Consider the following 12233-nt stretch of genomic DNA (forward strand, 5'->3'; position numbering starts at 1 on the left):
GAAGGGCGGGACCAGGCCTTCCAATGGGTCTCCGGTCTCCTCACGCTCTTGCTGCTGGGCATGATTCTTGGCTCCTTCAGTTTCTTCCAGGATCTCTCTAGAATGGGTACAGGGGTCCACTTCTCATCCAAAAAGCTAAGGGAAACTTCCTCTAGCCAATGACCGATCTGGCCCACACACACCCCAGCAGTGGTCCAATCGGGACCACTGGCGGTAAATCTCATGCTTACCACTCAGACACCCAGAAACCAGTTTGTGGATTGGGACCAGACAGTCCCAGCCCACGTCCTATGAGCAAACACCCATAGTCCTCCAGGAGCCTGCCAAAAGCCACTGTGTACCTGGGCACTAGAAGTCAATATAAGAATTTTCCTGGCCTCACAGGCTGGGAAGAAGGGTAAAACACAAGATGGCCAAAGGACAAGCGAAAAACCTTGTGGCATGGCAATGTTTGACCACTAGCCACAGTTAGTAGCCAAACGTGGTAAATGCGGTATGGCTAAACAGAAATACACCCAAAACATGCAAAAATGAACTGCTGCCACCAGCCTGTTCCTTTAGCACACCTAGAGTAACAAAAAATCCTCTGAATGTTAGTATAGGGCATAACAAAAAGTGTACCCCATTGTATTGCATTGTAAAATGCATTGTACAATGATAAAAAAAGTTAGCAACGTGATAAGTTACCAAAAGTAGTAACAAAGTAACACGGCGAAGGGAAACAATGTTTCCCAGTACTGACAGCCTGAAGGATTTGGCACGGGGAGGCAATGGCGCGGGGTGCTGGTGTCCCGGCATACTGTTTCTCCTGGACCCTCCCACCTGCTGCCGGCATAAAGACTTCTGGCACGCCCTGCGAGGGTGAAGCCCGTGGGGCGGCAAGGGTGTGGGGTGTTGGCGTCCTGCTGGGGCTGTTCGCAAGCCTGTGGGTGCCTTTCTCCTGCCTCATCTTATTTGGCGACCTGTCTTTGACTTCACCCAACAACGTGGGATTACCAAGGACCAGTAAGGCAGGTAATGCTGGAAGCAGTTTGTGTTCCTTGTCTTAGCCCTTGGCTGCAATTCCGTGCCTTGCTCATCATCCAATTTGTAATCAGTATGCCAGTTTCTCTGGCGTCCTCAGCCCCCCTGCAGGTGGAACGCACCACTCCATTAACCCCACTAATCCTTCAGTGTTTGGCCCTGGGTTTGCACCAGGGCCAGAGTATGAGCCGGGAGCCAAATGACAAATCCTGTTTTAAGAGGTTTAAGCGAAACCTGAACACTAACCCAGCACCTGAGAATGATGTTGACCTCTGGGCGCCCAGCTCACTTGTTGCCGATGACTCTTTTTGGAACGCCTATCTACTAATCAGCGCAATTAAGCAGTTCATTGGGGCCCTGATGTACCTAACAACTTGCCTCAGGAGGGGGTAGGCATTGTCATCTATGGTACCGATTTTGGCGCAATGATACTGTCTCTACTATTAAAACCCTCCCAATTCCGAAGTACGATATGAGTGGGGGCGGCAATAATGGCAGTGATTCCACTCTGGCCGGGGAGGTGTCCTCAAATCAGCAGTCCATATCCCGTTCTACTGCCATCACTGCCTCTACTGTCACTGCTATTTCTAATTCTAGAACCACGCCCTCCCACATGGACACCTTCCCGACCCCCATTATGTCCCTGAGGGGCGAAGCATACCCGAGGAATTTTCCGTCACAGGAACCCAAGCTTAAGTCAAACCTGCTTGACCTTCCCCTGGACCAGAAGGGAATACCTATACAAATGATAAAAACGGATTGCCATAATACTATGCCTGCCATTCTGTTATCCTCCCCTCCAGACATTAACCAAACTAACCACACCTTGGAGAACAAATAATTCCCAGGAATGAGTCACCGTCCGACCCTCAAATCGACCATATCGCTGCCCCAGCTAATGTCCCTCCTGATGTGGGAATAACTCCACCCTGTGACTGCAAATGCCTTGTCTGGCAGAACTCGGGGACGTGAAGAGACTTTTATTGGTCTTCCTTGAGACTCTGGGGAGGGGGAGAGAACAGGGGCGACCCCAAACGGAAATAGTAGGTGACACAGGTGTGAAGTATAGATCTGAGGAGCTGGCTTGTGCTGCGACAGACACTATTTTAAATGGAATTAACATGAGACCTGAGGAGATTGAGAACCCCGGTGCTGGTGGAGATCAAAAAGGGCCTATAGTGTCAGGGACGGCCGAGGTGCATGTCGCCCCTTTTGCCAGTATGAGCTAATGCCAAGCCCCTCAAATCAAGCTGTTTACCCCCGGATAGGGTCTCATCTAGGGGGGGGCAGAACATACCTAAGGAACCAAATGGCTAAATGATAAGCCAACGCTTAGGGCCACTCATGCAGTGAAGAACCACATAAGAGTCAGCGCTCGCCCTAAGGCACATAGAGTGCGTTCCGGGTGAGATCCAATGGACCCTTATGTTTATTTGCACCAGATCCCAAAGTTATCCCAAACCCAGTACGAGCCTAGGGAGGCCCTGTCAAATAATACTCTTTATTGGCTACATATTACACGTTGCTGTCTATTTGTTTCCCGGGATTCAGTATTTCACTTCACCTGGGTTCTCCACAGAGGGGAGGGTTATGACTCAATTTGGGTAGGACTCGGGGATCGGAGTACATATAAGTGCATCCTGGGTTTCCTCTCGAGGAGCTCTATATTCCCCAACGGTACCATCTCAGCTGGCCCCTGCCACAAACCAAAATACTGATGATCTTGTCGCAGTGGGACCCCACACTAACGTTTTATCAGGAGTGAATGCACTACCATTAGGGAATCGGTCTATGAGGAATTCCTGGAGGTACCAAGAGCCTCTGTTATTATAGCCATCAATGGTGGCAGGACTTATTGAATTATCTAACGGCCATAGGCTATTTGATTGTATTTGCAAGGTATTAATCTGATGATGTTGTTTGTACTTACAGCCGAATACTGACTGACAGGTCAGTTTCACCATGACCAGTGAACAAAAGCCAGTGTAGTGAAGCTTAAGTCTTCACTGCACTGCAAAAAGAGCAGGTTAGAATCAAAAATAAAAGCAAAATGTTTGAGGGTCCATAGAAATGGGATGAAAGGTGCAGTAAAGAGAAATCTTTCCTACCAGTGCCTTCATTACCCCATTCACTCTGTTATCCAAAATATAAACTGAGTGATAGATCTAGCTGTGTGTGGGTAGAGGACAGTGTTTGTGTTTAGTGAGAGTGTGATAGGTGCAGCAGAAGGAGGAGCATAAGAAGGAGTAGGAGAGGCAGAGGGTGGGAGGAGGAGGAGGAGGAGGGAGGAGTTTGTGGTTTTGGTGGTTAGACCAGGAGGGTCATCTGAAAGGAGTATGAGGTAGCTGGGGCTGGCTTTCTCCAGGGAGTCCCAGCAGCAATGGTGCTAGTTGAAGACAAAAGGCTAGAGCCTTGCAACATTTTGAAGATGTGCACAGAAGCTAGCAGAGGCCACAAGGAGGTGGAAAAATTAGTCATGGGCACCCTGTCTCCTTAAAGTTGCGGAACCAGATTCATTGTTGATATACCCCCTAAATTGGCAGAGCGACATGGGCAGTATATCACTGAATCACCAGATCATAAAGAAAGGGTTGGGGTTTCAGATTAGGTTGGCAGTGAGGCGCCCATCAGCAAGACTGCAAGGACCCTGCAGGTAACACCTCAGTAGGGGGGTGAAAATGCCTTCCTGGAGGGGGATTATCTACTTTATATTATACACAGAGGCTACCATCTATGAGAGGCCACTAGGGCAGGAGTTGTAACAACATACCTGGCCCACTCAAGAGGCTTCCAGGGGAAAAGGGCCCAACCATCGCTGGAGGCCATCTCCCTGTCCTAGTAAAAATGCGGCCAAGGCTGCAACCTTGAACGTTGGTTGAGACCCCACCAAGGAGAAGTGTGCTGGACATTTCATAAGCCTGTGATTGACCTTGCCTTTGGTGTGATTCCTCTAGAATGGGCAGAGAAACCCATAGGAGATCACTCACCCCATTCCTGATACCCCATAGAGGGAAAAGTTCAAGGCCCAAAGATCCAGAATAGAAACTGGGTTCGTCAAACTCTGGGGTTCTCCTTAATGTTTGGGTTTTAGGGCCCACAGGAAACCTGCAAACAGAAACCATGCAGGGAGACCGGGGACGGAAGCAGCCTTTGCATTTTCTGCTCTACCAACCCACCGGCCAGAATGTATCCTGCAAAGTTATTTCCCAGTGATTACTGTAAGGGTGCAGATATAGGTGGGCAGTCATAATTTCGAAAAAAAAAGTCGACAGACAAAAATGTCGAAAAAAAAATGTCGACTTTCGTTTTTTTTAATTATATATTTATTTTAGGGGTTCGGGAGTTAAAAAAAAGGGAAAAATTAAAAAAGAAATGTAAAAAAGGGGGGTTGGGGGAACCCCCCATTTAAAAAAAAAATGCATTGAAAAAAAAAGTCGACGTTTTTTTTTTCGACATTTTTTTTTCGAAATTTTGACTTTCGACATTTTTGTTGTCGAAATTATCACTATAAACCGCAGATATAACAGTCTGACACAGTGGTGGCTTGTTTGTTGGCAAAGACTTTTATTTATGAAATAATATAAAAGCAATAACCTATCTTGCTCTATTTCTATGAGGGATTGCCCTATTTCTATGGGGGGGGTTGCCCTACCTCAACAAAAATACAAAGGACTCTATCAGGATGTCCAGCAAAGTAAAATGTTGCCGTCCTGTGTCCAAACCTATTTCCGTTCCTTACACTTTAGACTAACTAAGGACAACTGTATGTCGTCTTAATCCAGAAGGAGGTCCCTCTCTTTCCGGATAAAGACTTAAAGGTTCAACTCTGATGAAGAAATCTTGTGAATGAATCTTTATCTTAAAAGTTCTGTCTTACATGTTCCTTCAAATGTGTGCAAATTGCAGGTCCCAGACATCAGAGTGGAGCTTCTTCCCGTCTTCTCTCCAACTCATAAACATAGTATCAGGTCTGGTTCACTATCCTACCAGACTTGACTGTGGACTTTGGGAAGGAAATGAACCTCTTCCACCCCCCTAGGCACTTTAGAGTAAGGCTAGTCCCATAACTACACTTGCGATATTCCAATGGGCAGGGGGCGTGCTAAAGAAACCTGCACAAACACAATAGTACATGAAATACAAACGTGTAGTCTTAGTGCGCACATATAAGGAAGCGCCATTTTTGTAGCTATGGTAAAAACGTTTGGCCCTGCATGGCTGCGTGGCAAACACATACCCAACAAAGAAATCTGAACAGGTCCAAGCGCTAATGATAGAGAGACCCATGCTGCTAGCGCCCATAGAAACGTTCCTTTGTTTGTTAACTGTTGCTAATGCCTGTTATCCCAAGAAGGAATGCGCCCTATCTAAAAGAACGGCCATTCATAGTGACAAACTTTGTAATGCGAGGTACAGGGTGGAATAAATGATAGTCCAAAGCAAGTGTGGAAGCCCTGGATGCGGAGAGTGCGATATGCACTGAGTGAAGAATGTGTGGGTCAGCATATCCTAACCCTCCGCCTGTGCCAGTCCCCGAGTTTCCCAGGTGCACGCCATAATGATCGAGTAGCATTGTCTTACAAAGTAACTATTTGCAAATTTGACCTTGGTTCCCTGGAAATGAACCCAGCTCACTGCCCCCGTGATGGAAGATGGACGGGGCCGGGACAAATAGCAGCCTGGGGTATTGCGTCCCTTCGCCGACACCCGTTTTTAAGACTATTGTTTTGCTGCAGGAGTTTTTATGAAAAATTCCATCTACATTTTTTTGGGGGTGGCAAAGGGCAAATAAAGGGTTGGGGGGGAAGGGAAACAAAAAAAATAGTAAAATGAAGGGGGGGGGCTTGGTGAGGGAACCCCACAAAAATAATTTAAAAAGACATTTCAATGAGGTTTTTCGCAAAAAGGTGTGATAGCGAAATGACATGGAACCCAGCCTGGTATCCCCTAAGGAGCAGGCCGCCCATGTATAGGGTCTCACCAACCAGCCACACAGGTTTTTACTGTATATGTGACGTCATTGGTGACGATATGTTTCATTATAACATTCTGCTTGTACTATTTTTGGGCAGAACGTTCTTGAGCAGCAGAGTTCTTTGCTGGCCTACCTTTTTTGTGTGTGATTAAAACATGTTATCCTTGCAAGAATCTCCTGGCCTTTTTTCCCTAGCAGGTTGTATTTCTTCTGACTTGAGCGTTTGTGGGCGTGCCTTCAACTTCCTCTTCGACAAAACACAATTTTCATATATCTCCATGTAGTATGAAATCTGGTGCACTATCCTGCCAGACTTGATTGTATATTTTCGAGTACCAAAAAGTCTCTCTCTGACCCCTTGTTATGGCCTCTTGTCCTCTGTTGCGTTGGCCACGGATCCTTTTAGGTTGTTTTGAGATCTTCCTGGTTCATTCAGTTGCTTGTTTCTCCTTTCTCTGGGTTCCAGACCCATCTGTATTCTCTCTGGGTCTCCCCGAGTCTGGGCCCCAGCCGATTTGGTTATATACTTCCTCATGCTTGTGTGGATTGTTGACACCTGTAGGCTTCTCTTGTGGGCTTTGCCCGCTTCTGCGTGCGTCCCAGTCCCTGATGTACACTGGCAGGGCTTCCCCGTTTTCATATTGGCCCCAGACCCTGATATTCTGTTTCTGTGGGACCTCTGTCCCTTTTTCACATAATGTCCAATTGAACAGACCTGGTGTACTCCTGCCAGGTACTGTTCCACAAAGTTTGTCTGAAACTGGATAACTCTTCCATTATCTCTTTTCGCTTTCTGGGATGCATTAATGTGCCTTTGTAATTCGCTTAACTGCCTTCTTGACCCAGTAGTCGGCCCAACCCTTTCCCTACCTTTGGAAAGTGTTTGTGGGGTCTCTGGTCTGTCCTGGACGCAGAGTGGGCTTCTATGTTGCTGCGTCCAGCGTTCTGTCGTTGGCGGCTCCGAAGCATTAGGCTCTCCCCCACATCCTCAGCTGCGCACGTTCTCCTCGCTTTGCTTTCGCCAGTCGGATTTCCCTTCCCTTCTCTACGGCACCGGCCAGGTCCCTATTACATGGACCTCCTGGAGAGACTCTACCCTCCTTGACAGCTTCTCTGTTTCTTTCCTTCGGGTCACTTGCCACAGAACTGGTGTCTGGTTCCTCGCTCTCCAGGGCTGGCTTCATGCTGTATGCAGTCCTTTCTTTTTATCATTGAGGCTGGTTCTAGTAAGCTATACCACGTATACTGGTTCTGTGGAGGACGTTTGACTGCTTTCCCGATCTTCTTCGTGTCAGTGGCGATTTGTATTATACCTGTGTAAGCCTCACTCTTCCTTATACCAGTTTTATTAATGAAGTAATTTGCTCTACTGAAATGCATAGAGGTGTGGGGGACCAGAGGGTACTGAGCGGGGTGCAAGGACAATGGGGACAATAATGGAGGGGGTGAATACTGCATTCTCCCAAGGCTATCATCACTGGTCCCATGGAGGGTTTCCCTCTCATGAGACCCAGCCGCTGGGTACCTCCCCCAGGGGGACTATCGGGTAACGGCTCACCTCCCTTGCATCATGGGAAGGGCCCACACACCCCATAGGAGCAGTGACAATACCCTGAGATTCGTCACGTTATGTTGCTTGTTGTGTTGATAAACAAAGGGAGAACAACAATTATGATCCAGAGTGTTTCGTTCCTCCTGCTATGTGATACCGGATAAAAATGATTGTATAGCACTGCGAGTGCTAGCAGCTTGGCTGTATACAGGCGACTGTCTTTTTGCGCATCCAGCATAGACTTTTTAACCAAAGGTCATCATGTATATCTAAAACAATGAGGTGCGTTTTTAAAAAATTGGTTAGCAATTGTTTTTCAAAAAACAATAGTCGCACACATTTTGATCATTTTGAGAAGTGTCTCTCTCTGTTGAAGTGTTAAAAGATCAGACCATGTTTCTGTATTTAATGATGGTACGAGAACTAGGACTGCAAGTATGTTACTTTCCCTTACTCAGTTTTGGGTTTGTAGGATAAGGTGATATGCATCTTAATTTCACAGAAATTGAGATCCACCACAGCATTTCCACATGGCAGTGGTACTCTTAACATAAAACCTGCATTACTCTCTTTTCTGTTGCATTCTATTCCTGTGCTGAACCTCTGGTGCGTTTTTATTTGACATTGAAACAATTCAAATGAAGCATTCATCTTTGATGCTGTAGACAGATACTGATGTCCTGTTCATCTGCTGGGGCATTCTTTCACCAGGTTGGCAAGGGGGAGAGAACAATACTTGTGCCTTAAGAGGCGTTGGTGGCAGGGATGACTTCCTCAGGCAGGATTAGCCATCCTTCCCCTGTTGGAACTCGCACTGCAGTCATCACTAATGCTAGTTACAGGGATCGCAATGCTGAGGAATGAAGGGACGTCGAAAAAGATGATTTCTAAACAAATGTGTGCGTTTGTGATTTGTGCTGAAGACGTTGTGTTGTCTTGTTTTGCAGTCTGGACTGGAAAGCAGCATAGAGCGAGCCGTGAATGAAGGGGACATAGCGAAAGCCGAGGAACTGAGTGACAAGTTGGCTACTCGGGAGGTAGGTGAACATTATGCTTACCGGTCTCCCTTTCATCTCAGTGCCTGTCTTATTTATTTACTGCCAAGCTCACTTTGAATTCTGTACATCTCACCGTATTGGCGTCACATTGGGATACGAATCCCTTATTGCAATGTTGTGCTCAAAATCAATGGCATGCATACAGATACTATATTTAATGGTCCAGATGAACTCACATTTATCTCCTGGGCATGAGATACTGGGTGTGGCTTGTCTTTCTGCCACATTAATGTTTGAACGATCCGAACGTAAAGTAAATGGTGACAACTATTTTAGCAATGTACAGTGGAAAAGAAATGTTAAGTATTTATACTGCACCTGTCACCACCGTAGTGGTCTTACGGCGCCTGACCTTGTCCCTCTGTGGCACATTGTGACCCTGTCAGGGTGTGATTAGACCTTGGTCGTTGGATATAAAAGAAAGGTTTGGGGTGGGCGGGGTTGCGTGATGGACTTGAGGTCCTAGTAGTGTGGAGGTTTTAACCGGTTTGCTTTGTAACAAACACTCCCTGTAACAATGGAGAGAACTGGGATTTCCAAGCCAGCTGACCGTTGTCACTGCCTAAATGTGGGCATGTATAGATGAATGCGTGGGGAAACCAGCAAGGCAGTGATAGGGAGGGGAAGAAGGAGGGACAACATTGAGTCCAATAATAACGTTATTTAGATGTGAATAGTTCACCATAACGTTGAGGTGGCTGATCTCGGTAGAGAAGGATTGCAATGTCTTGATAACCCACCCGAAAATGCTTGAAAGTCTCAACTTTCTTTGGCTCTTGGGTGTCATAAAGTCATAATCTGTATGTCCAGTTGTTCCCCATGGTCACTCCCTGTGTTAGGCCAGTCTAATATTTTAGACAAGTTGACATATTTACAAATCTCCAGCACAGCCAATGGAGAGATACCAATATTCCATATGCCATACGTGTCTATGCAATATCCTAAACCATGCTAACTCCCACTTGTCAGACTGAGGTATACACCAAAATTAAACCCTTTAAACAACTTGTGCAGTTATCGGGTCCAACCTGTCCATCCTCCCTGCAGAGAATGGAAACAAACACCCGAAATGCATGTGTAGAGGACAGCCCAAAATCTAGATGTTAGGGCCTGCAATGCCCAGAACTTCTGATACGAAGTGTAAGGAGTTCACTGGCATCCAGGGCGGGTGGGCAACTCCCGAACACACTGCAGGACCAGTGCATTGCACTCATTCTGTCAGGCGATGGATATTCTTGGGAGCTGTCAACAATGTCAGTTACCAGCAGAGTTTCTATATATTCAGGTAAACCCGTTTGAGCAAATTAAATGTGAGCAGGAATAGGGTTAGAGAGTAGTTATAATGCAAATGATGTATAGCCGTGTGAGTTCCGCATCAGTTATAATGTCACATTATGAGATCTTGAATTGCCGAAACAGCGAGCCAGGAAATTGTTACTTCTAGAGATGGATATTGCTGGTGAGGTGGCAGCTCCCGGGGATTCAAAATCTACAAAATCCCACAAACCAGCTTCCTTTCCCTTCCGCCAAGGGTGAGTGTTTCAGATGCATATGAACTTAGTCATGTTCACCCCTCAACCAAAAACGGGCGAATAACCATGTAATTACCAAAAATATACATATTTTAATATTTATCAAAAAACATTACACTTTACAATATATTTCTATAAAATCAACATCATGATCAGAAGTCATTCTAAAAATCACATCTATATGTATACATTTCACACGTATGGCAGAGAAGCTGACACTTCAAACCCTTCCTATGCCTAAATGGGGAGTATGTCTATATCTTTACCACCACAGTTGTTAATACTGCCCTTTCTTAATTCATATGGGCAAGAGGCTGTGCCAACACTTACAGAATGTGTTTCTAGAACCAACATGAATCTCAATCTAAAGAATAAACACGAGATAAATCCACATTGCATATCCTGTTGGTGCTGTCTTCAGGGCACTTAATCTTTGTTATATATTCTCGTTTGCACGTATGTCATCACGTGCTAGTTGACATATTCACAATATTCTCTGTCGTTGCTCAGAGCCTTATCAGGTATTGCACGTATCTCATTATTTTGTTCTGGTTGTGTTGCCTTCACTATTATCAGGGTAGCTCGACTATGAACTCCCAAGTTGGGGTTCTCTCGCTGTTACGGTGCCTTGTCACCTGATCTTGCAGGGCCGTTCAGCAAGATCTGGTGACAAGGCGCCGTAACAGTGAGAGACTGGAGACATGAACAGCACTCACAAGGAAAGCTCTGTGACGAAATTGAAAGTAGCCTAATCGACTGCAATAGATCCAACGCACATGATATCGGGAAGAAATGCATGTTGAAAGACCCAGCCGAACGGGCGGAGGTGGAAGACACGCGTTCTCCGAATTCGGCCACTGGAAAGCAGTGAGACGCGGCGTCCACAAGATGGGATGCCAATAAAAACAACCAAAACATCGGAAGAACTCCAATTTATGTATATTTTGGTAATTACATGGTTATTCGCCCGTTTTTGGTTAAGGGGTGAACATGACTAAGTTCAAATGCATCTGAAACACTCACCCTTAGCAGAAGGGAAAGGAAGCTGGTTTGTGGGATTTTGTAGATTTTGTGTCTAACCGTCCTCACCCACCCAGCCCCTAAAAAGAGGACTTTGTAGCTCTTGATAGCTGATGAGCTCCCGGGGATTGACAGGTTACTATTTGGGGAGCAGAAATGGATAAGAGGTAGGCCCACTCAATCCCAAGGTGTACTCATGAGTGCCCAGCTGGTACTTATGTTATGTCATCATATTTTTATAATGTCCCTGCACTTTTGTTATGGCGTTGAAGCATTGTAGGTATGATGGCCCTTTAGCAAAGACGAGAGAAAGGAGCATCGCAAAGCATGCAGCAGTAATAGCTTAAGGCGCTGTTCTGAATAGAAGCAATATCTAGTGTAGACACTGGAAGCTGAAGGGTGTATCGAGAAGAGGTGCTGAGTGTATTGCAACTGTAGCTGGATCCCATATGTCGTGGGGCCCATCTGAATGCCATGGGGGATCGGGCTATAGGAGGAAAGCTTGTAGGAATGGAAGGTCTAAGAACCCAGGGGGGAACTGTTTGCATGTGAGGGCTCAGCTACACTTTGCATGCAGCATGATATGCCGACTAATGCAAAGTATGATACAATAATATTAATATTTCAAGAATCGTGTGATGATGCTGGAGTAAAGGCCCAGGAGAGTGACCCATCTATCGCTTGGTTCTTTTTCTTGATCTGTTGAAGCTGTAAGGCTTTGCAGGGGAGTAGGTTGGAGTGAGCAAGGATTGCTGAAGCAGCCTTCGGGGAAATGCCTGGCGATTGCATGTGGCTGATTTCAAAGTGGAGTTGTGGTTGAAGTCCTGAGAGGTCCTAGTACATTGCAGTGCAGAGTTTTACCTCCACCAGTGGTGCTTATGTACTGTGGATGCTTTCACCTGATTAGTTTATAAGAAACGAAGAAAGTTGGGGTTGAAGTATAGTAAATGTATATGTATGCGCTGGGCTCGTAATGAGCTTGAATTGTCCGAACTATATAGAGGACCAGGATGACTTTGTTTTTTAAGAACTGGGTAGGTAGGATGTCCGAAAGGCAAAGGACAAGTCCTCAA

The 12233-nt window shown here is 46.0% G+C and overlaps 1 protein-coding gene across 1 annotated transcript in view; it reads left to right on the forward strand.

The window, feature by feature from the left end:
- Positions 1 to 12233, forward strand: part of FAM204A (family with sequence similarity 204 member A) — a 550935-nt gene that overhangs the window by 248745 nt on the left and 289957 nt on the right. Inside the window, exon 5 of the mRNA XM_069611905.1 lies at positions 8498 to 8587. Within this exon, the coding sequence (XP_069468006.1) occupies positions 8498 to 8587 (90 nt within the window). The remainder of the gene's footprint in view (positions 1 to 8497; positions 8588 to 12233) is intronic.

The sequence above is a fragment of the Ambystoma mexicanum genome, chromosome 8 (genome assembly GCF_040938575.1).
Source record: "Ambystoma mexicanum isolate Mex_15411 chromosome 8, UKY_AmexF1_1, whole genome shotgun sequence".
In the NCBI taxonomy this organism is placed as follows: Eukaryota; Metazoa; Chordata; class Amphibia; order Caudata; family Ambystomatidae; genus Ambystoma; species Ambystoma mexicanum.